Consider the following 26248-nt stretch of genomic DNA (forward strand, 5'->3'; position numbering starts at 1 on the left):
AGTCTATAATTTTAATGGTAGGTTTATTTGAACAGTGAGAGACAGAATAACAACAACAAAAATTCAGAAAAACGCATGTCAACATTTTTATAAATGGATTTGCATTTTATTGAGGGAAATAAGTATTTGACCCCTCTGCATAACATGACTTAGTACTTGGTGGCAAAACCCTTGTTGGCAATCACAGAGGTCAGACGTTTCTTGTAGTTGGCCACCAGGTTTGCACACATCTCAGGAGGGATTTTGTCCCACTCCTCTTTGCAGATCTTCTCCAAGTCATTAAGGTTTCGAGGCTGACGTATGGTAACTCGAACCTTCAGCTCCCTCCACAGATTTTCTATGGGATTAAGGTCTGGATGTGCCTCTTCTTGAGCCACTCCTTTGTTGCCTTGGCCGTGTGTTTTGGGTCATTGTCATGCTGGAATACCCATCCACGACTCATTTTCAATGCCCTGGCTGAGGGAAGGAGGTTCTCACCCAAGATTTGACGGTACATGGCCCCGGCCATCGTCCCTTTGATGCGGTGAAGTTGTCCTGTCCCCTTAGCAGAAAAACACCCCCAAAGCATAATGTTTCCACCTCCATGTTTGACGGTGGGGATGGTGTTCTTAGGGTCATAGGCAGCATTCCTCCTCCTCCAAACACGGTGAGTTGAGTTGATGCCAAAGAGCTCCATTTTGGTCTCATCTGACCACAACACTTTCACCCAGGTCTCCTCTGAATCATTCAGATGTTCATTGGCAAACTTCAGACGGGCCTGTATATGTGCTTTCTTGAGCAGGGGGACCTTGCGGGCGCTGCAGGATTTCAGTCCTTCACGGCGTAGTGTGTTACCAATTGTTTTCTTGGTGACTATGGTCCCAGCTGCCTTGAGATCATTGACAAGATCCTCCCGTGTAGTTCTGGGCTGATTCCTCACCGTTCTCATGATCATTGCAACTCCACGAGGTGAGATCTTGCATGGAGACCCAGGCCGAGGGAGATTGACAGTTCTTTTGTGTTTCTTCCATTTGCGAATAATCGCGAATAATCGCACCAACTGTTGTCACCTTCTCACCAAGCTGCTTGGCGATGGTCTTGTAGCCCATTCCAGCCTTGTGTAGGTCTACAGTCTTGTCCCTGACATCCTTGGAGAGCTCTTTGGTCTTGGCCATGGTGGAGTTTGGAATCTGATTGATTGATTGCTTCTGTGGACAGGTGTCTTTTATACAGGTAACAAACTGAGATTAGGAGCACTCCCTTTAAGAGTGTGCTCCTAATCTCAGCTCGTTACCTGTATAAAAGTATAAAAGACACCTGGGAGCCAGAAATCTTTCTGATTGAGAGGGGGTCAAATACTTATTTCCCTCATTAAAATGGAAATCAATTTATAACATTTTGTACATGCGTTTTTCTGGATTTTGTTGTTGTTATTCTGTCTCTCACTGTTCAAATAAACCTACCATTAAAATTATAGACTGATCATTTCTTTGTCAGTGGGCAAACATACAAAATAAGCAGGGGATCAAATACTTTTTTCCCTCACTGTATATGATGAGATACATGGGGAGTGTTCCACAGGTCAATAATCAATAAAGATAATATTTCGAATTCGGCCAGACATTTTTTTGGGGGTCAATAAAACAAAAAATTATTAATGGATTTAAGCAAAACTTCCTAGGCATGTAGATACACTAACCAAACATTAGCACATTGAATAACAGCTTTCTAAGTGGTTTCTAATTTGAATGATTTAGTTGTTACTTTGTGACCTAACACTTGCACTTGACTTGTTTCCCCCTTACTAGCTCTGACTTTGCTGATAGCTACTTTATTGAGGAAAAATGTACTTACTATGACTGTGATATGTGGTTGTCCCACCTAGCTATCTTTAGTTGAATGCACTAACTGTAAGTCACTCTGAATAAGAGCCTACATGCTAAACACCTCACTCACTTTCTTGTAACCTACTGAATGGTAACTCAAATAATGAAATCATGAATTCATTCAACCTACTGTATGCATGCATGACTGTAAGTCGCTTTGGATAAACGCGTCTGCTAAATGGCATATATTATTCTTATAAAATTCAACTTCTCTCTTTTTTACAGTATCTTATTTAAAGACAGTTATATTGACAACTGCAAAGCAATCTTGTCTGTATTACATGGTTAACTTTCAGGGAGAAAAGTATATTATGTCCTAACCTGTTGTATGTGAAATTAAAATAATGTTTTTAAAAATGTATTAGTACATATAATTTTATACTAGAGTGAAAACTTTGAATTGGGAATATCTCACTGTATTTATTATATTTAGAGACCAGATACTATAACACTGCAGCCATATTGAAATGGCAAATTGTTCATACAATTAGTATCTTGGAGTACACATTTATGAATTTCATGGTCAAGCCAAATATACGTTCCACAGAATGGAAAGAGACACGTGCTCACTCCCCCTGTCGGAGAAACTAGAGGAACATTAGGTTATTCAATCAAAGTTTTCAGCAAAATAATAAACTATAGAATATTCAGGCACTCCAATTGACAGAACACGTGTTCAGAAAGCTAAGGTTGGCCAACCAATTTAAGTGTTGCAAATCAAAGATGGCTAGCATGATACTGATACAATGGTGCAATGTAAGTCGTCGTCGTCGTCCCGTCCGTCCGTCCCCCCCCCCCCCATTAGGCTAGTAGTTACAACGTTGCACTGCCGAATGTAACAACTATCACGTGTTTGTCTTTGCTCTTCAAAATTTCCCTCACTATAATGTCAATGTACCATGTAAAATACGACTCACGATTAAATGATCACCAACCATTTGTCTCCACGCATGCTCCGTGGTTATAGCCTACCAAAGTATCAGCTCAACAATTTTGATATTACAATGTAACTAAACTTAATTGATGCAATACCATCGTGAAAAATAAAAGAAGGACATTTCTAAACTCGAACAACAATGATTTCAGGATGGTAAAAATGTCCTGACATTAAAAATATCCACTTTCATATTAACAATATGTTATAGCCTACTCTTGCAAACAGCTTTGGCCACACCTAGATCCTGTCCTATTTTCACAAAAAAAGAGAAACCTTTTCTTCTTGTGCATTTGTTTGTGTGCCGGTGAGTTCCTGGCTGTGTAACTTGATAGGGGGCTCTGAGAGGGAATAAGGGAATGTGTTGCTGCAATGGAGCAGAATGCAATACAGGTAAAGCCGACACTCACTTTATATTATTTTGAAATAAATCGTGATTTTCCTATGCGCACGCATGCCACTTTTACCTGTTGATATCGAAAATAAACCGACTGTGTGTCGGTCTCATTTTGATATCAGTTTGCCCGTTTTCAAATCTGTAATTTTGTTTAGAATGTCGAGTTGATTGTTATCCTATCAAGCTAAAAAGACTCGCAATTACAACTTTGCTGGATGAGTCACAACTTTCCAAGGGAGAAAATAGCTCGCTATGATATTTTGAAAGGCCAAAATTCCGCTGACATGATTATAGGGTTTTATTGGTCAGGATTTGCAATTTAATTCAACTTCAATATGTCTATATTTTCTTCCTGTTAATGATTCATTTCTTTGTGTGTCGTGTCGACTACCTACGTTCTCCCTCTCTACCCCCACCCCCACATTTCCACATTAAAGGCAATTTTATCTGACGATTCCGCAATATTAAGAAACTTTTATGCTTGTTTTTCAACTAAATCGATGGTATTGTAACTTAAAATCAAGTTTTGAGTAAATAGAAAATGAATATCTTACATTTACAGTGACGTGATATTAAATATTAAAATATAATCTAAGGAACTAGGTGGAGCAATTTATTTATCGAACAAATGGCCAACATATGGATATAAAAAATCCCTGACATTATCTATCGTGTTTATTTGGTATAGCTCAAAATGGAATGTTAATATTGTGAGGAAATCGCTGTACTTTGTACTTGAAATTGCGAGGATTATCTTGATTGTACATACCAGGCCCACCAAAAATGTATGTCGAATATTAGGACTTCAATAACAGTAGGCCTATATTGGTTTTATATTTAATATCAGAAATGTTAAACATATATAGGCTATACTGCATTCATAATGATATTTAAATTGTAGCCTATACAGTAAGCATAGGTTTCTCAAAGTTATGGTGGATATTATATGTTCCTCCTGTTCCAATGATCAAATGTCTTGATGTAGGCCTACTTTTCTACTCTTTGTAATGTTGCGTAAACAATGTTTTGTATAATAGGATATCCAAGGTCACATAATGTTATTTTGCAGAAAGAACACATTTTCAATTCGTTGCTCTCTTTCTGGAACAGCAGTGCAGGCTATATCAAAAGCCATCACGAGCATTGACGTATTCTATCTGTAGGTTAGGTTTTTTTATTTCAAAATCCTCTCTCAAAATTGAAAAAACAGTTTTATGTGGCTTTAGGATTTACTGTAGAATCAGCCTTGCCTCGTTTTCACCACTAGTTGGCCAAGTGATCAACGTGTGCACGCACAGCCCTGTTCCTACTACATTGGAAGGGGGGTAGGGGACTGGGTTGCCGACAATAGGTGGTGGGTAGGAGGGGTGCGAATTTGAGAATTTTCCGCATTTAGGCAGCTATAATAGGCCTACAGGGGTGTTACTTTTAGAAGATACTGAACATAGATAATGGATTGATTAATTATATATTTTTTGATTAGGCCTTATGAGTTTGTAAAGGTCTATATGAATTAAAATAGCCTATTACAACACATTTCATCATAGTTTTGATTGATCACAAAACAAGTATTTTATGTTGGATATCCAATTGTATCCTTTTATTTTTATAACCCGTTCACAGCTATGGAAATATGCATACAGTCACATCATGCTGTCTATGAATAAGGGTTGCCTACTAAGTAGATTAATACTTTGGAATGGGTATTGGTGCATGGTAACGCTAGAGTGGAGAGAAGAGCTCTCTGTATTTGGCCTAATTCAGATGATTGAAAGCCATTGTAATTTAGTGAAAATGGCTGTCCTTTGTGGCCGCTAGCAGCGAGGTCACTCTCTAATAGAGAGCCATAGATTGAGCAGAACAACATACGCATGAACTAATGTTGATAAATGGGGAGGAATGCAGGCCTTTGCCAGGAACATTGGGTGGAATCTGAAAGTTTATGCTCATGGCCCAAATGGATAATTTGTGTCATGTGAAGGAGTGTTTCTGTGTGCGAGTTGTTTGACATTCAAATTGTACACATGGAAGGGATGACATCTATTTGTTTAATTCATACGTTGAGGTTTGCAATTTAAATGAAGCTTCGCTTGTCTAGATTACGGACATTTGTGATGGGCACAATAGTTAGTAGTACTATTAGTTGTACTGGGTGATTCCTCACGAAACTATAACAAAAGAACACCATGATTTCTGGGATTTTCACGAAATGTAATCCATAGAAGGGTCCTTTGGATGAACGATTATTGACATATATTATTGACATATTTGACATTTGTATCTTCAAGCATAATTGAAAAATAATTAGTTGGAATATTTGTGACATTTTGGCCTTACCCAGGCCTCCTTTAAGACTCAAATTGGCCTCATATGAAGCTTTACCGCTTGCTCTTTAATGTGAGTAGTATTTTGATTTCAATAAAAAGGTTCATACATCAATTTATGAATATGGAGAAGGAAAAAAATAAATATGTATTTATATTTACGGGCATTTCAAAGTTCCAGAGTTGGATCTCAGATACTTTTAGAGTTAGGATCCAATTTGTAACCATTACCACCAGTGAATGTGAAACTATATTCAAAATGGTCGCCCTCTGCTGGTGATTTGCAGGATGTACAATGATACAAGTAGGAGGGCTGTGATTGGTTACATTGCCTGTTTGACAATATCATTTAAAAAAAATAGCCACTTTTTATATTTTCAGTATTAATGTTTATATTTAGAAATCAAAATACTACTCATATTACTGAGCAAGCTGTAAAGCTACAGGAGGCTTAAAGGCAAAATGTCCCAAATGTTTGAACTTCAATTAATTATTCCGCAATTATGCTTGAAGATGCAAATGTCAAATATGTCAACAATCCTTCCTCCAAAGGACCCTTCTATTGATTTACATTTTGTGAAAATACCAAAAATCATGGTCTTGTTTTGTGTTGAATCACCCTACTATTCAAATGGTATATTATTTTCTGTTTAAAGGAAGTTGATTTATATATCAGTTGTCAGGAGCTTAGTACTTAACATTCTGAACTAAATTCTTAACAATTTGAATAAGAGATGTGGAGCTTTCCAAGTCATAGTCACAGCATTATTGCTCCCAGTATAATTGCGGTATAAATTATGAGTACACATGGTTTTGTCGTTTGTTAAACTAATCTTTAATAGAGTTGTATTCATACCCTTGTACAATTTAGGAAACTTAAATGGACATCAAAATGAAAATCAAATAGGGAACAAGGCTCCATTTACATTATGGGCCGAGGTTGATTCAGATTACATGCCCTGTCATTGAACAGACGGGAATGGTTGAATGACTCTGACCTCTCTGTCGCTCACATTCACACTCACTCACTCAGTGGTTAGGTGCTCCCTCCTGCCTGCGCGGCTCTTTTGCCTTCTATAAGTCAGTGAGCTGTGGGGCCGGGGCCGGAGCCGCTGCTCAGGTCTGGAAACTGGGGGAGTTCTACTATGTCCGCTGTGGCCCCGAGGAACCTGTGGGCATCGCTGAGGTATGAATTCTTATCGCTGTGTTAGTTTGCGCATGACACTTGCCATACCAGGGGTGTATTCAGGGTGGTGACTGTGCAGAACATTGCAGATGGATACTCAAAATCTGTTTTTCCCTAAGGGTTTCTACCAGATTTGGAACATTCTGTAACATTGCACCCTCGTGAACAGGCCCCAGAGTTTTGGGATTAATTCCTTCCTGTGCCACTGTACTAATTATGTATTTATTGTAAGTCGCTCTGGATAAAAGCATCTTCTAAATAACTATGTATTTCTTATTTCAGGTGATGTTACTGTGGGAGGACCAGGCCCAGCACCATCTGCTAGCCAGCTCCAGACTCTACTTCCTCCCTGAGGATACTCCCAAGGGCAGAACCAGAGAGCATGGAGAGGTGAGAAGAGGTGTGGGGGGCACTGAGCTTGATCGTTTTTTATAATGTAGGAGTGTTCAAAACGAAGCTATAAAATGTTAAAACTATGTACATTTTAAAGTCTACATTACTGTAAACACTGAGTGTGAGTGTCATACTCTCTGTTCGACCAAGAATCGCACAAAATGACAGGCCATGTGTAATTGCTAGACTAGTATGTCATACACAGCATAACTCATGAAAGGACATACTGCAATGTGCAAGATCATTTCTTCCATAGTCAAAATTTGGCTTGGGTTTATGTAATAATGGATTGTGTGGGCCTGACTTTTAGCCTACTTGTTTAACCACAAGTGTTTCACAATCTCAATTTACAAATGGTTGCCCAATAACTAACTATAAACAGGAATCATTAGATTGATGTGTCACTTCTCCCCTCCTTATTCAAGTGAATTTTTTTTAATTAACTTGCACAATTCATGTTTAATTAAATGCATTTTTACTAAAGTCTGTTCTTCATACCCAACATTTTAAAAGTGCATAAGTATGGCAAAGAGTAGTTATACTTCTATTTTATATTTTTTACCTATTCCATTCCAAGTTATTTTTGCTGTGATCTTGAATCCCAGGTTTTCCAAAGTCTCCTATTTCACTACAGTGCTATGCTAATCATAGTGAAAGATATAATCTTTAGAGGGGAGTCATGGTAAAAAAATACCTGTTCCAGTTTTGTTGTTCATGTAGTCACCTATAGTTGGAAGTGGAATGTGAGATAGGCCAGCTTGCTTCTATCAGTGGTATAGGTGTGTAGGGTTGTCAGTGCCTGAGGCAGAAGTGCTGTGGATCATTGTCACTGGTGGCAAACGGGTCTGGGAGGCGTAGGAGGGCTCTGATGGCTCCTCATGTGCCACAGGCCATTGTACTCTGACTGGGGGAACTTAATCTGGTCCTATGTGGTGAAGAACCGTAAACCAACCACATTCTCTGTGTCCCCTAAATAAATGGGTTAGGGTTAGTAGGGTTACTAATTTAGTAAAGATCAAGGGAATTTCTTCACAGCAATGTGTTTTACATTAAAGCCACATTCTGTAATTTGTTCAGTGATTTAAAAATAATTATATTGCATGTTTTTGCATGTGGAAATGTCATGGGATGCATTTCCTTGATTCTTAAAAAAATTATTATTGGTGGCACTTTCTTTGAGGAGGGAATGCACAAATAAAGTAGTATGGCTTTTAAATGGTGATCTAAGTGTGTGTGTGTCCCTCAGGATGAGGTGTTGGCTGTCTCTAAGAAGATAGTGGTGCGGGTGGATGATCTGGTGAGGTGGACATGTCCGGAACCTCAAGGGTGGAAAGGAGGCAGCCAGAAGTCCAGCAGGACCAACGGTCATCACAAAGCTACCCCTATCATTACCAATGGAGACCCAACACCACACAAAGAGAAGGCTGATAGTGAGTGTCTAGGGGTCAAGGTACTCAGCTACCCCCAGTACTGCCGCTTCCGGTCCCTGCAGAGGCGCATCCAGGACGAGGACGAGGTAGGGTTGGGACTCCAAAACCCCCATCTGCTGGCCCTGGGGGGGATCAGGGTGGGCCAACACAACACCCGGGTCCTCTACTGCAGGGACACCTTCAACCACCCCACCCTGGACAGCAACGCCAGTGTCTGGACACAGCTGGGTGAGCGGCAGGCTGGGGGAACTTGATCTCTCTATTGATGTGGCCATTGGCCGAAGTGATTATATTTATTTACCCTAATTAGGCAATGGAATCAAAAATGTGTGGACAATACATTTAAATGAATTAATGCAACCTTAAACTATTATCATATTGACTCATTTACTGTATGTTGTGGTTATCTTGTAGTGAACACAGAATGTGCTGAAATTATGGGATCCTAAAACAATGTTATTTTGTACTTAGTTCAATGTTTTTTGAGAGGCGAATGATTATCTTGTTATTTTGAATTAGGATTAAATGCATCTCTCTCGTTCCCAGGATGCACCTCTCTTAGCTTGAAGGGGCGACCCCGCAAGAGAAGAGGCAGGCCAGAAGGCCAGAAAGCTGTGGAGCCACCAGCCATCAACCAATCAGAGTCCTGGATAGAAAGAATGAAGGTACACTTTGTTTTGTTCTATAAACTGTTATATGGCTACATAACTTCTTCCAGTTACTTTCAGATGTCTTTGTCACGGTTCAGACAGACGACCAGAGGACCACAATTGCGTCACACCAGAAAGTTTATTAAACTTAAGGGAAAAGGGAAGTAGGGAGTGAATGAAGGCTCCAGGGGTAACAGGGATCCCGTCCAATGTGCTGGGTCTGTGCCCCCCCCAGTGGCAGCGATGCGTCCTATGAAGCCGGTGGTGGGTGGTCCAGAAGTCCTGGGGGGGGGGAGACACAGACACAACAGGGCGGAATGAAACAAGGCAGCAGTACAGTTCAAGGGAAATCCAAAATACGTAGTAGCAAGGCAGAAGGCTGGTCAGAGTTACCGGGATTGAAGAGTAGTCAGGAGTCGTAATGGCAGAAGCAGGTCTGGATCTCCTGAGGCAGAAGAGTATCCAAAAACAGGCAGGTCCGGGGTCACAAAACCAGGGTGAGCCAGAAGCGCGAGCAAACAGGTTCCGGGTGTGAGCTTTGCAGACGATCTGACACCGGAGAGCTGAAAGACAGGGCCTTAAATACTGGGAGAGGTAGTGGGTAATGCAGCGCAGCTGGCAGAGTAATTAGAGCAGAGCAGAGCAGGGACAGGTGGAGCTAGTTAGGCTGAGTAGAGAGAGTGGTGAGCAGAGTGGAAGAAAATTAAGGTGGTAACCCGGTGGAGTGAGAGGCCCATGACAGAACCCCCCCCCCAAGGGACGGCCCCAGAAGTCCCAAGAGCAACACCACGCCGGGCGGGAGGAGGGGAGCCGGAGGAGGGCTAGAACTCCTCCGAACGGTCCGAGTGAACGTCCTCATCCTCGGAGGAAGCCGGAGGGCCGTGGTCGGGAGATGGGACAGGTCCCGAGACAGGATCAGGCACAGGACAGGAAGCCGAGCGGGCAGGACGGTTAGGGACCCCTCTGGGGCGGCTCCTACGGATTGCAGGTTGATCAGGATGCCGTTGGTGGAAAGCGGTGATGAGAGTCCTATCCACAATCCGACTAGCTGGCACCCAGGTCCTTTCCTCAGGTCCATAGCCCTCCCAGTCAATGAGGTACTGGAGACCCCTACCCCTCCGTCTGGACCGAAGCAGGCGGCGGACGGTGTAAACCAGACCACCATCGACGAGCCGTGGAGGAGGAGGACCAGGCGCAGCAGGGACCAGCGGACTCTCATGGATGGGCTTAATCTTAGACACATGGAAAGTGGGGTGCACCCTCAGGGAATTAGGCAGTTGGAGCCGGACAGCAGTTGGGCTAATCACTCTTATGATAGGGAATGGGCCAATGAACCGAGGTGCCAGCTTCTGCGACTCCACCCTGAGTGGCAGGTTCTTCGATGACAACCACACCCTTTGACCAACATGGTAGGTGGGAGCAGGAATTCTCCGACGGTTGGCCCCGGTAGTGTAGCTGGCAACGGATCTGAGGAGTGTGGCTCGGGCTTGTGACCAGGTGCGGCGACATCGACGGGCAAAAGCAAGTGCAGATGGGCAAGTAACCTCCTCTTCCTGGCTGGCAAATAGAGGAGGCTGGTATCCATAAACACATTGGAAAGGGGACATACCGATGGCAGAGCAGGTCAGAGAATTGTGTGCGTACTCCACCCATGTCAATTGCTGCGACCAGGAGTGGGGGTTGCGTGAAGTCATGCATCGCAGTGCCTTCTCGAGCTCCTGATTAGCCCGCTCTGACTGCCCATTGGATTGGGGATGGAATCCGGAAGTCAGACTGACTGTGGCTCCCAGCAGGTGACAGAACTCCTTCCAAAAAGCGGAGGAGAATTGTGGACCACGGTCAGAAACTACATCCTTGGGCAGTCCGTGGATCCGGAAGACGTGTTCCAGGACCACCTGGGCGGTCTCCTTGGCGGTTGGGAGCTTGGGGAGGGGAATGAAGTGTGCCATCTTGCTGAAACGGTCAACGATGGTGAGAATGACGGTCATGCCACTTGAAGGGGGCAGCCCCGTGACAAAGTCAAGGGCGATGTGAGACCAGGGACGTCTGGGCACAGGCAGGGGCTGCAGCAATCCGGCTGGGGGCTGGCAGGACGACTTGTGTTGGTTGCAGATGGGGCAGGCTTGGACGAATTCCCGTACATCCTTCCTCAGAGAGGGCCACCAGAACCTCTGGGCGAGCAGGTTGTAAGTGCGGGTGGAGCCAGGGTGACAAGCTAGGCGGGAGTCATGTCCCCACTGAACGACCTGGGACCTCAGGTCTTCGGGGACAAAAAGGCGGTCAGCTGGGCAAGTGCTGGGACCTGGCTGGTTACGGAGAGCCTCCAGCACCTGTTCCTCAACAGCCCAGGTCAGAGCTGCAACGATGCAGGGACTTGGCAGAATCGACACAGGGTCCTTGGAGGGGGTGTCATCCTTCTGGAATTGACGGGAGAGGGCGTCTGGCTTGGTGTTGCGTGATCCAGGCCGGTATGACAGAGTGAAATTAAACCTGGTGAAGAACAGGGCCCAGCGGGACTGCCTGGAGTTCAACCGTTTGGCCGTGCGGATGTACTCCAAGTTCTTATGATCGGTCCAAACGAGAAATGGAATGGTGGACCCCTCCAGCCAGTGACGCCACTCCTCCAAGGCAAGCTTCACAGCCAGCAGCTCACGGTTCCCTATGTCGTAATTGCACTCAGAGGGGGACAACCGACGTGAGAAAAAGGCACAGGGATGGAGCTTCCTATCCTCCGCAGCCCACTGAGAAATCACAGCACCAACTCCCACATCCGAGGCGTCCACCTCCACAATGAATTGCCGGTCCACATCAGGCATCTGGAGGATGGGAGCGGAGGTGAACCTCACCTTGAGGGTACTGAAGGCTTTGTCGGCTGCTGGGGTCCAGGTGAAGGGTTGCTTGGTGCTGGTTAGAGCAGTGAGAGGGGCAGCAACGGTACTGTAGTTCCGGATAAACTTCCTATAGAAGTTAGCAAACCCCAGAAACTGTTGCAGCTTCTTTCTGTTCTCCGGAACTGGCCATGAAGTGACTGCTGATACTTTGGCAGGATCCATTTGGATACTTCCCTCTGCCACTATGTACCCCAGGAAGGCCACTGTCTTGACGTGAAACTCACATTTCTCTGCCTTGGCGTAGAGGGAATTCTCCAGAAGACGATGAAGGACTTGCTGGACATGGCGGGTGTGTTCAGACAGGTTTCTGGAGTAGATTAAGATGTCATCCAGGTAAACGAAGACAAACTTGTTTAACATGTCCCGCAGTACATCATTCACTAGAGCCTGGAACACAGCAGGAGCATTGGTGAGGCCAAAAGGCATAACCAGATACTCGTAGTGGCCTGTTGGTGTATTGAATGCGGTTTTCCATTCATCTCCCTCCCGGATCCGCACTAGGTGGTAAGCGTTTCTGAGATCCAACTTGGTAAAAACAGTGGCTCCCTGGAGCAACTCAAAAGCAGAGGTGAGCAGAGGCAGAGGGTAACGGTTTTTCACTGTGATGTCGTTGAGTCCCCTGTAGTCGATGCAGGGGCGAAGAGATCCGTCCTTCTTCCCCACAAAGAAGAAGCCAGCACCAGCAGGAGATGAAGATGAACGGATTAATCCTGCGGACAGAGAGCCATTGATGTAGTCCTCCATGGACTTTCTTTCAGGAGCAGACAACGAATAAAGACGACCCTTTGGAGGAGCTGTTCCAGGGAGGAGGTCGATGGCACAGTCGTACGGTCGGTGAGGGGGCAGAGATGTGGCTCTTGCTTTGTTAAACACCTCTCTGAGACCATGGTAGCATTCTGGGACATTGGAGAGGTCAGGAGCGGAGTTAGTAGGTACTGGCCGAGGGGGTAGTGCGGCAGCAAGCAGGCAGGTTCGGTGGCAGTCCTCTCCCCACTCCCTGATCACCCCGGTCACCCAGTCGAGCTGAGGGTTGTGCCGGCGGAGCCATGGGTAACCCAGGATGAGGGGTTGGCCTGGAGAGGGGAGCAGGTGAAACTGGATAGTTTCTTGATGGTTTCCGGACAGACCCATCGAGACCGGGGCCGTGACATGAGTGACTGATCCGAGTAAGTGTCCGTCCAGTGCCCGGGCAGGAATAGGAGGTGTCAAGCGGAGGTTCTCCAGTCCCAGTTGGCGTGCCAGCTTGATGTCCATTATGTTGGCTTCGGCGCCAGAATCCACCAGAGCAGCCAGGGTGTGAGTTGAGTCAGAAAGGCGGAGGTGAACTTGCAGCAGGGGTTTGCGGTCGGAGGACTGTATGGTCATTGAACTCAACCGGACTCCCCCTATGCCCGGTGAGCTTCGGCCCTTTAAAGGGCAGGTTACCACACGATGTCCATCACCTCCACAATAGAGGCAGAGGTTTGAGGTGAAGCGGCGCTGGCGCTCTGCAGGAGTGAGAGAGGCTCGCCCAATCTCCATAGGCTCAGACTGATCAAGCGGACCTGGGTGAGTGGCAGTAGATGACAGGAGCCCAGTCGGATCTCTCCGAATGCCGGTAGTAGGTGGGCCTTGGCGCCCCCTCTCACGACGACGGGTCTGTATCCTTCTGTCGATCCTGACAGTCAGTGCGATGGCTTCATCAAGAGTGGAAGGCAGTTCATGGGAGACCAACTCGTCCTTGATATAGTCAGCCAAACTATGGAAGAACGCGTCCACCAACGATGGTGTGTTCCAAGAACTTCGTCTAGCCAGGGTTCGGAAGTCGATGGAATGGTCTGCGACAGTACGTCTGCCTTGTCGAATACTGAACAGTTCACGAGACGCCTCTGCGGTGGGTGAATCCAGGTCAAACACCTTCAGCATCTCCTCAGCAAACAGGTCGAAGGTTGCACATGCGGGGGTTTGACGTTCGAACTCTGCTGTTCCCCAGAGTCGAGCTCGGCCCGTCAGGTGAGTGATGGCATACCCAACTTTAGCCCCCTCCGTGGCGAAGGTCCTTGGCTGCAAGGAGAACTGAAGTCGGCAGCTAGTCAGGAATGGCCGGACCTGGGTTGAATCGCCGTTGAACCGCTCGGGGTTTCCAATCTTGGGTTCCGGAGCAGCGGCTGCAATGACCGGGGCAGGTAACTCGGGGGCAGGGCTGGTGGGCAGACTGGCTGGGGTAAGGTTGGTGAGGAGTTGAATGATCATGGCGAGTTGTTGTTGCTGCTGCTGGAACTGCTGCTCATGCTCATCGGTTTCCATGTCGGGGAAAGTGTGCGCTGAGTCCATAATGGTCAGATCGTACTGTCACGGTTCAGACAGACGACCAGAGGACCACAATTGCGTCACACCAGAAAGTTTATTAAACTTAAGGGAAAAGGGAAGTAGGGAGTGAATGAAGGCTCCAGGGGTAACAGGGATCCCGTCCAATGTGCTGGGTCTGTGCCCCCCCCAGTGGCAGCGATGCGTCCTATGAAGCCGGTGGTGGGTGGTCCAGAAGTCCTGGGGGGGGGGAGACACAGACACAACAGGGCGGAATGAAACAAGGCAGCAGTACAGTTCAAGGGAAATCCAAAATACGTAGTAGCAAGGCAGAAGGCTGGTCAGAGTTACCGGGATTGAAGAGTAGTCAGGAGTCGTAATGGCAGAAGCAGGTCTGGATCTCCTGAGGCAGAAGAGTATCCAAAAACAGGCAGGTCCGGGGTCACAAAACCAGGGTGAGCCAGAAGCGCGAGCAAACAGGTTCCGGGTGTGAGCTTTGCAGACGATCTGACACCGGAGAGCTGAAAGACAGGGCCTTAAATACTGGGAGAGGTAGTGGGTAATGCAGCGCAGCTGGCAGAGTAATTAGAGCAGAGCAGAGCAGGGACAGGTGGAGCTAGTTAGGCTGAGTAGAGAGAGTGGTGAGCAGAGTGGAAGAAAATTAAGGTGGTAACCCGGTGGAGTGAGAGGCCCATGACAGTCTTATTATTCACCTCATATTCACTTAGAAATTACTTAATATAGTAATTACCTTTAGGCTTCTTTGTTATGAAATGCATCACAAAACACTATTTATGCCAAGTAGTTACTATTCTTAGAAGTTAAAATTCCACATAATTTCCTAATAGACACCAACTGGAATGGGACTGTACAGCGTTACCAGATGTAGTATGGTTATAACATTATGTATCCTGTAGGAGAATGTAATGGGCAGTGTGGAGATGCACTGTGAGGGGGGCTGTCTCCCCCACCCTGATGAGCAGCTGTTCCTGGATCAACTCTACTGCTACATGGAGCGCCGCGGCTCACCCATCAGCAAGGTGCCCAACCTCGGCTTCAAGAAGAGTGAGTTGCTCACTGATGACGTCATCAACCACCATTAATACTCCTACCAAAGGCTTTGAATACAAAGGGTCCTTTGCTGTACTTTCAGTTTGATTTGATGAGTTATCCCTACGGAACAAAATAAAATGTTCCCACCATGTGGTTATGTATTTGAACAAGCTGTATATCTGTCAGTGTTGTAAACCAGACAGTCAAGGCCACAGCTCCTAGGACCTATGGTATGCTTTAACACTCTTATCTGTCTCCGTGTCGACAGTTGACCTGTTCGTCATGTACTCTGTAGTCAAACGGCTGGGCGGCCATGAGAGGGTGAGTAGTGAAGGCCATCATTCTATATCATCCACATATCTTGTACAATAGTGGTACGATTGCTAAATCTAAGCAAATGAGTTAGAACGGTTTATGGAAATAATTGATGGTCTAAAAACTACTTTTAAACCCTTTACAATCTCTCTGCTGTAGGTGACGTCACAGCGTCTGTGGAAGAAAGTGTATAATGAACTAGGAGGATGTCCGGGCAGCACCAGTGCAGCCACCTGCACCAGGAGGCACTATGAGAGGTGAGGCAGGAACACTGCTTGTGCCCAGACCAGTTTACGTTGTGCCCCACCTAAAGCATACATATTCTTCTTGTGACAAAATAAATCCATGTTTATAACTACAGTGCACAATATAACCCAGGCTTCAGCTGTGAGAAACGCTGATTCAGCGGGCTGATACGATTAATAAACAAAGTCAAAATATACTATTTCTCTAGAATGATAGGCTAATGCAGGGGTCTCCAACCTTTTCTAGCATGAGAGCTACTTTTAAAAAATGAAACGTCGCGAGCTACTCTTTTTTTCTAGCTTTCAAATAGGCACATTTTTCATCTCCTCCCCTGCAACTCATCCCTGGGTCCTTAGTGTACAAGAGAAAGTAGTGCACTGTTTCCCAATTTACCTGGTAAAATAATGGTTAATAAACAACTAAGGGGGGCCCTATAAAATCTGTAATTTCTTTCCCAAATTCTGTTTTGCGTTTTCCCAAATCATGTTTTCTCAGTTGTATTTTTCCTGGTTTAGATTTTTGTTTGTCAAAATTACAATTGTCCATAGAGAAACAACAGAATTGATGTTCTGAGTCCATGTCAATGCTTAAATCACATCAGAAGACAATTTTTTTAGGTCTGGAAGAAAACAAACAAATGTTAATTCTTGAGTGTAATTCCCCTTTAATTGCACATCTAGTGAATGAAGAATGTGGCGTCTAATCTGCCTGTCTAGTGATGGTTCTGTACTGCTGCTGCTGATTTCATGGCAAAGTTTGCAAATAATAGATACAAATGGTCCTCTGTAGCTCAGCTGGTAGAGCACGGCGCTTGTAATGCCAAGGTAGTGGGTTCGATACCCAGGACCACCCATACACAAAAATGTATGCACGCATGACTGTAAGTCACTTTGGATAAAAGCGTCTGCTAAATGGCATATTATTATTATTATATTATTATATACTTACTCATAATATACAGTGCATTCGGAAAGTATTCAGACCCCTTGACATTTTCCACATTTTGTTGTGTTACAGCCTTATTCTAAAACGGATTTTAAAAAAACATCTCATCAATCTACACACAATACCCCATAATGACCAAGAATAAAACACATTTTTTGAAATTTGTAAAATAAAATAAACTGAAATAATACATTTTACATAAGTATTCAGACCCTTTACTCAGTAATTTGTTGAAGCACCTTTGGCAGTGATTACAGCCTCAAGTCTTCTTGGGTACAAGCTTGGAACACCTATATTTGGGGAGTTTTTCCCATTCTTCTCTGCAGATCCTCTCAAGCTCTGTCAGGTTGGATGGGGAGCGTCGCTGCACAGCTATTTTCAGGTCTCTCCAGAGATGTTCGATTGGGTTCAAGTCCGGGCTCTAGCTGGGCCACTCAAGGACATTCAGACTTGTCCCGAAGCCACTCCTGCGTTGTCTTGGCTGTGTGCTTAGAGTCGTTGTCCTGTTGGAAGGTGAACCTTCGCCCCAATATGAGGTCCTGAGCGCTCTGGAGCAGGTTTTCATCAAGGATCTCTCCTGTACTTTGCTCCGTTCATCTTTCCCTCGGTCCTGACTAGTCTCCCAGTCCCTGCCACTGGAAAAACATCACCACAGCATGATGCTGCCATCACCATGCTTCACCGTAGGGATGGTATTGGCCAGGTGATGAGCGGTGCCTGGTTTCCTCCAGACGTGACGCTTGGCATTTAGGCCAAATAGTTCAATCTTGTTTCTCATGGTCTGAGAGTCCTTTAGGTGCCTTTTGGCAAACTCCAAGCAGGCTGTCATGTGCCTTTTACTGAGGAGTGGTTCTGTCTGGCCAATCTACCATAAAGGCCTGATTGGTGGAGTGCTGCAGAGATGGTTGTCCTTCTGGAAGGTTCTCCCATCTCCACAGAGGAACTCTGGAGCTCTGTCAGAGTGACCATCGGGTTCTTGGGCACCTCCCTGACCAAGGCCCTTCTCCCCCGATTGCTCAGTTTGGCCGGGCGGCCAGCTCTAAGGAGGAGTCTTGCTGTTTCCAAACATCTTATCTTTAAGAATGATGGAGGCCACTGTGTTCTTGGGGACCTTCAATGCTGCAGAAATGTTTTGGTACCCTTCCCCAGATCTGTGCCTCGACACAATCCTGTCTCGGAGCTCTATGGACAATTCCTTCAACCTCATGGCTGGGTTTCTGCTCTGACATGCACTGTCAACTGTGGGACGTTATATAGACAGGTGTGTGTGCCTTTCCAAATCATGTCCAATCAATTGAATTTACCACATGCGGACTCCAATGAAGTTGTAGAAACATCTCAAGGATGATCAATGGAAACAGGATGCACCTGAGCTCAATTTCCAGTCTCATAGCAAAGGGTCTGAATACGTTTTTTTTGTGTTTTTTTTAAAGTAAATATGGCAAAATTTCTACAAACCTCTTTTCGCTTTGTCATTATGGGGTATTGTGTGTACATGATGAGGGAAGAAAATGTATTTAATCAATTTTAGAATAAGGCTTTAACGTAACAAAGTCAAGGGGTCTGAATACTTTCTGAATGCACTGTACGTCTGCTCGGTAAGCCTACTTTGCAGTTAACATTTTAATTGAGAAGGTTTCGGGGAAAGTATTTCTGTCATCCTATAAGACGGTTATCATATCAACTGGCTACACACAGAGTGATAGACAAACGCGCGCACCACACAGACAGACGGCAATATTGCTGGAAATTAATTGGCAGATATTGTGTTAGGTTTGGCTTTTTAAGCCAATAGTGGCTAACCAGGTGTGGGATAATGTCAAAGTTGCGTTGAGTAGATAGTAGCTGGGACCTTGCAGTGTCTGATACTTTGTTCATGACAGTTTCCGGTGGAACGTGAAAATTGCTTTTAATTTCAGAATTGTTTGGCTAGGTACTCATAGGTGTGCTGACCCATTAGAGACCCCTGAGCCAATGTGATGTACTGTACCTGATTGAAATCCCTGGCATTTTAGGCTTTTCGGCCTAAAATATATAGGCGTTTCTTTACAAAACGTGTTTTTCATTCTGGAACTTTCGGTTCTCTGCGTTTCCCTCAGGCTGATGCTTCCCTATGAGGAGCACATAAACGGAAGAGGAGCAGAACTCAAACTCCCAGCATCCTCTGGGCCTACCCGGGGCAGGGGCGGGAGGGGGAGGGGGAGGAGACCACTGGTGAAGAAGACTGCAACCCTTACCCTTCCTCCAGTAAGTGTCTGTCTGTTCATCTCTCACTCCACATACAGTTCATCATTGTTGACTTGCTCAGTTCATGTCAGTCATTTGATATTTAATATGCAGTCATCGCTAGTTGTCTTGTCTTGACCTGAATCTGATGTAAATTAATGTATGAATGTATTCTATTACATTATAGAGACTAACATGAGAATCATTCAGAACGTCTAAGTGAATCCTTCCTCATGTATGACATCTCTCTCTCACTAGATTATTTCTCCAGACGGTGTGGTGGTAGTGAAGAGGGGCAGGGGCAGACCTCCAGGCAAAAAGAACCAGGCCAAACCTCTAGCCTCCAAGGCCAGTCCAGTGGTCCTGTCTCCCCCAGCCAAACCCAGCCTGGACCTGGGGGCCCGGCCCCTGCAGGATCCCTCTTTCCAGTCCCTGTCAGTGTTCCAGGGGCTAAACCTGGCCAACATGCCACTAACCCCAGACCTGTCCCCCATGTCTGCACCCTTCCTGCCCCTCCTGCCCAAAATGGAGAGGGAGGTAAAGGTGGAGAACGGGGATAATCTAGCACCATCACCCACTCTGTCTCCTGCAATTCTCCTGTCTGCTCTCCCCAGGCTCCACGCAGGGGGCTCCCTAGGAGGGTTCAGCCCCACTAAAGGCCTCTGTCCCCTGGATCTCTTTAGGAGCCGACTGGGCCTCACTAGCTTGGACAGCCCTGGTCTAAACCCCCAGGACCCTGCCTCCCACCAGCCCTCCAGCCTCCACCTCCAGGCCAAGGCAGGGAGCTCAGATACCCCCCATCCCAATGGGGACCAGTCTCAACAACAGTCCCACCACCAGTGCTCGGGGTGTGGGCTGGACGAGGCAGCACAGAGGGGGGGCAGCAGCAGTATCAGCACCAGGGAGGGCCGGAGCAGCAGGCCTCCCCTGCCCCCTCTCCGGGTCCTCCCCCTGGATCTGGACTGCAGCCTGCAGGTGCGTCAGCTAATGCATACGCGGCTGGGCTTGGCCCAGCTCCACTCCTTCACCAAGCGGCTGTCGGAGGTCTTAGCCCAGGACCTGAGTAGCAAGCCTTGTCTACCTGTCACCCCTCACCCAGAGCAGGCCCTACCGCTCAACCTCAGCAAGCGCTCCACCACCAAAAGATCTGCCTCTGATACTGACTCCAGGATGGCTGCAGGGGATCAGGAAAATGGTGATGCCACACCCTCAGCTAAAAGGCATAGAGTGGAGTCGTGCGAGGAGGCTGAGGACCTGAGCTCACCCAGCAGGGCCAGGGCTTTCCTCCTGGAGCTTCCTTGTCACACCACCAGCCCAGACACCTATTCTCCACATACCCAGCTCTGCCTCACCAAGTCTGGGGAGGGCTCTGGAGACACCTCTCTGGAGAACCAGGGCAGGACGATTGACTCTGAGCCAGTAATCCAGGTAAAGGTGGAAGAGGACAGGAGGGAGAGCAGCTTTGTGGAGGTGGAGCCTGTGGAAGACTGCTCTGTAAGAACAGAACAGGAGACGGTGGAGAAAGAGGGAGAAAATGTAAAGATGCAGGAGGATGGGGAAGAAGAGAAGATGGAGGTTGAAACCGTTAAAATGGAGGATAGTATACAACAGAAATCGGAGAAAGAGGAGGAGGGAGAAAAGGCAGAAGTGGAGGGGAGTAAACTGGAGAGGGTAGAAGAAGAGGGTAAAACCATAAATACGGAGGATGATATATCAGAGAGGGGACTGAGGACTCCTTAGCCCACTCTACCAGTGGCTCTGGGAGCCACAGGTGCAACAGGAGGATGAGGAGATGGAATATAATGTTAAGGCTTCTATCAAAGGGCTGCCCAGTTCTGTCCTGCCTCCAACCCAGGCCCAGCCAAGGTGACTGAACACCTGCACACAACCCCAACAGCCTCATGACCAACACCGACAATCACTCCTCCACTCTACCTTATGGGAGGTTACTCTCAAACATACAATCAAAGACTAATCCTGTGAACTCTGTAACGACACACATACACACACCTTTGAAAACACTGCCATTTGCCTTGAGATGACACTATTCAATTATCTAATTCTATACATTGTATGATACTATGCATAATACAACTTTCAAGCTTAATCTAACTTGAATTATGTAGCTATATTAAAGCTTAACTTGTATTCCACGTCTGTAGAAAATAGTATTATACTTTTTTTCTTACTGTTAAATTAAGTATATTACAAAACAATCAATAGTGCAGAGGTTTTTATAACAATCCACTCCTTTCCTGGGCCCAGTCTTCCAAAAGCATCTTAAGGATAACTTCATTGTTAGATCAAGGATACAAAAAGATGTGCCTTAAATCTCTTGTGCTCTGATTTGTAGTCATTCAGAGTCACACAAAAAGCAACAACCAGGAAAATGTGTTTGTTTGTTTTCCAGTAGTGTCCTTCAGTCCTGCATTTACTTCCTGTTTGTCTCCAACGACGGCAGGATTTGCACACCTACTGTACTGGTTCCCTTTCCTTCCTTTTATGAGGCAGTCACTTACAATATTTATTAATATTTTCCTTTCTGATGCCAATTTAATGTATTTGAATGTGTCTAGTTTAGAAAAAATAATACTGACACCACTGGCCTGGTTAAGGTTAGATCTAGTCGTTGTTGCCTTAATCCGAGTCAATTGATGCCAGTAATTCTCTGACAGATATCTGAAATGCCCTATTTTGTATACGGTAAACTGTGGTGTGCCCAGACCAGATGTACAGTAGCAGTGCAATTCTATTGATTACCAGCACCAAAGATCTTTCTTACTGTATGTTTACCATAAAAGAGTAAATGTTCTCTGCTGTAAAATATAACTTTTCTAAAACGTACAAAAAATGTTTTCCTGTTTATGTCCTTATTAAATATTTGGTTGAACGATTAGAGCTGGTTGTGGCTCAACCTGTTTCTATTGAGCATCTATCCTCATTGCAGCCTAACCTATTTCTTTGTGTTTAAAAATGTCAGCATACCGTTGAGGTTAACAGTCCACATGCCTGCCATTGGGTGAGAGGGAAAAATGTTCTAGTTGAGCTACACATCATTTTGGTGTGACAAGTTCCTCATTGAGTTGTATAGGTATTTAATGCTTTTACTTAAATAGTTTGTGTAGCTTTTTGATGTTATTATTATTTGAATTATTTAGAGTTTAAGATCAAATGTTTACATTCAATTATGCATGTAGAGCAAACAAATAATATTAAGCTGATTTTGTACCTTTAGTAGTTTGCAGACCATCTGACTGGTACTTTATTAGTTGGTTGAGTTGGTTCACAGTATACCAACTTCTGGAATGGTTAAAATGGGAAAAAGAGTATCTTCATTCAACTATGGTGGACTTTAAATATGGATGGTCACAATTCTTAGAAAATAAGAAATCAGCATATGGAATTGATTTGCAGTTGCCTCAGATCAACTGGCTTTTCTTTCCCCCTTCCTTTCCCTGCTTGTTTTATTACTTGAACACCTGCTACATAGTTAATGTCATGTAGTTATGTTTCTATTTAAATCTGTGTATCAGTTGAGCTCATCTTGTTCATGGAAGAAATCTCTCTGGTATTCCTTTCTCTGTGTATTTGAGTATGGCCAGTGCCATGCCACATCTTGACTCCTGTACTCAATTGATTATATGGTAGTTTCAACCATTTGTTTTAACACTGTATATTTATATTAAAGATGTATCTGTTAAAAGCTGGGGGTTGCAGATTTTTGTACGAGTATATACACTTGAGTACAGTGGGGGAAAAAAGTATTTAGTCAGCCACCAATTGTGCAAGTTCTCCCACTTAAAAAGATGAGAGAGGCCTGTAATTTTCATCATAGGTACACGTCAACTATGACAGACAAAATGAGGAAAAAAATTCCAGAAAATCACATTGTAGGATTTTTTATGATTTTATTTGCAAATTATGGTGGAAAATAAGTATTTGGTCAATAACAAAAGTTTCTCAATACTTTGTTATATACCCTTTGTTGGCAATGACACAGGTCAAACGTTTTCTGTAAGTCTTCACAAGGTTTTCACACACTGTTGCTGGTATTTTGGCCCATTCCTCCATGCAGATCTCCTCTAGAGCAGTGATGTTTTGGGGCTGTCGCTGGGCAACATGGACTTTCAACTCCCTCCAAAGATTTTCTATGGGGTTGAGATCTGGAGACTGGCTAGGCCACTCCAGGACCTTGAAATGCTTCTTACGAAGCCACTCCTTCGTTGGCCGGGCGGTGTGTTTGGGATCATTGTCATGCTGAAAGACCCAGCCACGTTTCATCTTCAATGCCCTTGCTGATGGAAGGAGGTTTTCACTCAAAATCTCACGATACATGGCCCCATTCATTCTTTCCTTTACACGGATCAGTCGTCCTGGTCCCTTTGCAGAAAAACAGCCCCAAAGCATGATGTTTCCACCCCCATGCTTCACAGTAGGTATGGTGTTCTTTGGATGCAACTCAGCATTCTTTGTCCTCCAAACACGACGAGTTGAGTTTTTACCAAAAAGTTATATTTTGGTTTCATCTGACCTTATGAAATTCTCCCAATCCTCTTCTGGATCATCCAAATGCACTCTAGCAAACTTCAGACGGGCTTAAGCAGGGGGACACGTCTGGCACTGCAGGATTTGAGTCCCTGGCGGCGTAGTGTGTTACTGATGGTAGGCTTTGTTACTTTGGTCCCAGCTCTCTGCAGGTCATTCACTAGGTCCCCCCGTGTGGTTCTGGGATTTTTGCTCACCGTTCTTGTGATCATTTTGACCCCACGGGGTGAGATCTTGCGTGGAGCCCCAGATCGAGGGAGATTATCAGTGGTCTTGTATGTCTTCCATTTCCTAATAATTGCTCCCACAGTTGATTTCTTCAAACCAAGCTGCTTACCTATTGCAGATTCAGTCTTCCCAGCCTGGTGCAGGTCTACAATTTTGTTTCTGGTGTCCTTTGACAGCTCTTTGGTCTTGGCCATAGTGGAGTTTGGAGTGTGACTGTTTGAGGTTGTGGACAGGTGTCTTTTATACTGATAACAAGTTCAAACAGGTGCCATTAATACAGGTAACGCGTGGAGGACAGAGGAGCCTCTTAAAGAAGAAGTTACAGGTCTGTGAGAGCCAGAAATCTTGCTTGTTTGTAGGTGACCAAATACTTATTTTCCACCATAATTTGCAAATAAATTCATAAAAAATCCTACAATGTGATTTTCTGGATTTATTTTTCTCAATTTGTCTGTCATAGTTGACGTGTACCTATGATGAAAATTACAGGCCTCGCTCATCTTTTTAAGTGGGAGAACATGCACAATTGGTGGCTGACTAAATAATTTTTTTCCCCACTGTATATAAAACATTAAGAACATCTCTTTCCATGACAGACTGGCCAGGTGAATCCAGGTGACCGCTATGATCCAGTATTGTTAAAATCACTTCAGTCAGTGTAGACGAAGGGGAGGAGACAGGTTAAAGAAGGATTTTTAAGCCTTGAGTCATGGATTGTGTGTGCGCCGTTGAGGGTGAATGGGCAAGACAAAATATTTAAGTGCCTTTGAACGGGGGCATGGTAGTAGGTGCCAGGCGCACCTGTTTGTGTCGAACTGCAACGCTGCTGGGTTTTTCACGCTCAACAGTTTACCGTGTGTATCAAGATTGGTCCACCACCCAAAGGACATCCAGACAACTTGACACAACTGGGAAGCATTGGCGTCAACATGGCCCAGCATCCCTGTGGAACGCCTTCGACACCTTGTAGAGTCAATGCCCTGACAAATTGAGGCTGTTCTGAGGGCAAAAGGGCAACTCAATATTAGGAAGGTGTTCAAAATGTTAGGTATACTCAGTGTAAATCTTTTAGGGGCTGTTTTGCCAGACACAGATAGACTAATCCTGGACTAAAAAGCTGTTTCAATGGAGATTCTCCACAGTTTCATAAATTGACCACTAGATGGAGCCCAAAGGTCAGCCTGTTCTATGAGAGGCCGGACTGCATTCTACAGTCCTGGAGGGAAGGAAGGATATTCTGCACTACAGAAGTAGCTGCTGAGTTTGCTACAACTCTAAAAATATCAGTGCAGATATATTAAATAATTTAACAGCCCAGAGATCTGGATTCACAAAGAATAGATAGGCACTTCAGTAGGCTTTGCACTTGGGCATGTGTCAAAATAGCTATGATGTGTGTGTGGGGTGATGTGTGTTCCATATCACAGACACAAGCTGCATTCCTGTTGATGGAAGCGGCTCCTGTATTCAATGCCACAGCTAGGCTGGACATTTAGTGTAAACAGTCACAGCAAAGAGGAAATGAACACATTCCAGAAGCCACCAGAACATTGCTCTGTTGTTCTGGGCACCACCCAGTAGAGAGTTAACTGGGGTTCAGGTATGGGCAGAGATGTGTTATTGTCCATTTAGCCATGGCATGGACAAGGGTCACTTTTTGTCTTGCTTTCTGTAACAGGGATTGCATGCAGAGAGGCTGCCTGGCTGGCTGGCCTGCATTTTTGGAGCCGTTTTTGTCTAGTACTGAAATTCCTGTCATTCAGCTACTATCTGTGGTCCAATTCTGTTTTCCAATTTAGAACGCTCTCTATGAGTCCAGGCTTCACTGGTCTGGTAAGTGGATTGTATTTTTCCTGCACAGCAAGAAGTTAACCCTTTGGGAGTCATAAATATTAGTTCTGTAAGGCTGGCCTGAGACTGAGACTCTCAGACGGCATGCATTTTCTCCACACTTGACTAAGGTTGTGTTGACTGAAGTAACACTAAACGCTTCATTAAGTGCAAGATTACGATCCCTGCCTCTAAAAATAGTATTTCAAATGAACTTACAAAAAGTTTGCCTTTTATCTTTTTTCCTCTCTTGGGCCACTACTTTGACGTTAGTCTTTGTTCATTATAGGATAGGATTAACTTTAATGTCCCCAAGGGGAAAATTGTCTTATGTGGAAAATAAAGCACAGAAGAAGGGATGTCTGACCAAATGAAGTGTCTTTTTTCTCCTGGTGGTTGCAACAAGCATTTATTTAGTGTGTGTTTCAGGCACATCAACCATCTGTCTGTTCTCCATGGCAGCAGAGAGAGAGTGAGAGAGAGAGCGTTCAGCGGGGCCTGTGT

General features: G+C 45.0%; 2 protein-coding genes across 2 annotated transcripts in view; both read left to right on the plus strand.

The window, feature by feature from the left end:
* The first annotated feature begins 3037 nt into the window (after positions 1-3037).
* LOC311136461 (uncharacterized protein) lies at positions 3038-22847 on the plus strand. Its single transcript, XM_084170597.1, has 10 exons — positions 3038-3192; positions 6554-6706; positions 6989-7096; positions 8346-8757; positions 9076-9194; positions 15274-15421; positions 15678-15730; positions 15884-15981; positions 19015-19162; positions 19400-22847. The coding sequence occupies exons 1-10, from the start codon at positions 3172-3174 to the stop codon at positions 20879-20881; spliced, it is 2742 nt and encodes a 913-aa protein (XP_084026723.1). The 5' UTR covers positions 3038-3171; the 3' UTR covers positions 20882-22847.
* A 2866-nt stretch (positions 22848-25713) lies between these two features.
* The window catches only part of dbn1 (drebrin 1), a 125886-nt gene continuing 125351 nt past the window's right edge, over positions 25714-26248 (plus strand). Inside the window, exon 1 of the mRNA XM_084169755.1 lies at positions 25714-25747. Within this exon, the coding sequence (XP_084025881.1) occupies positions 25724-25747 (24 nt within the window). The 5' untranslated portion in view covers positions 25714-25723. The remainder of the gene's footprint in view (positions 25748-26248) is intronic.

This window comes from Coregonus lavaretus (genome assembly GCF_964263955.1).
Source record: "Coregonus lavaretus genome assembly, chromosome: 10".
In the NCBI taxonomy this organism is placed as follows: Eukaryota; Metazoa; Chordata; class Actinopteri; order Salmoniformes; family Salmonidae; genus Coregonus; species Coregonus lavaretus.

Coding starts and splice junctions, on each gene's coding strand:
- LOC311136461 (XM_084170597.1), top strand. CDS start 3,172: ATGGAGCAGAATGCAATACAG. Junction 6,707..6,988: donor AACCTGTGGGCATCGCTGAG/GTATGAATTCTT, acceptor TTCTTATTTCAG/GTGATGTTACTGTGGGAGGA. Junction 9,195..15,273: donor CCTGGATAGAAAGAATGAAG/GTACACTTTGTT, acceptor TGTATCCTGTAG/GAGAATGTAATGGGCAGTGT.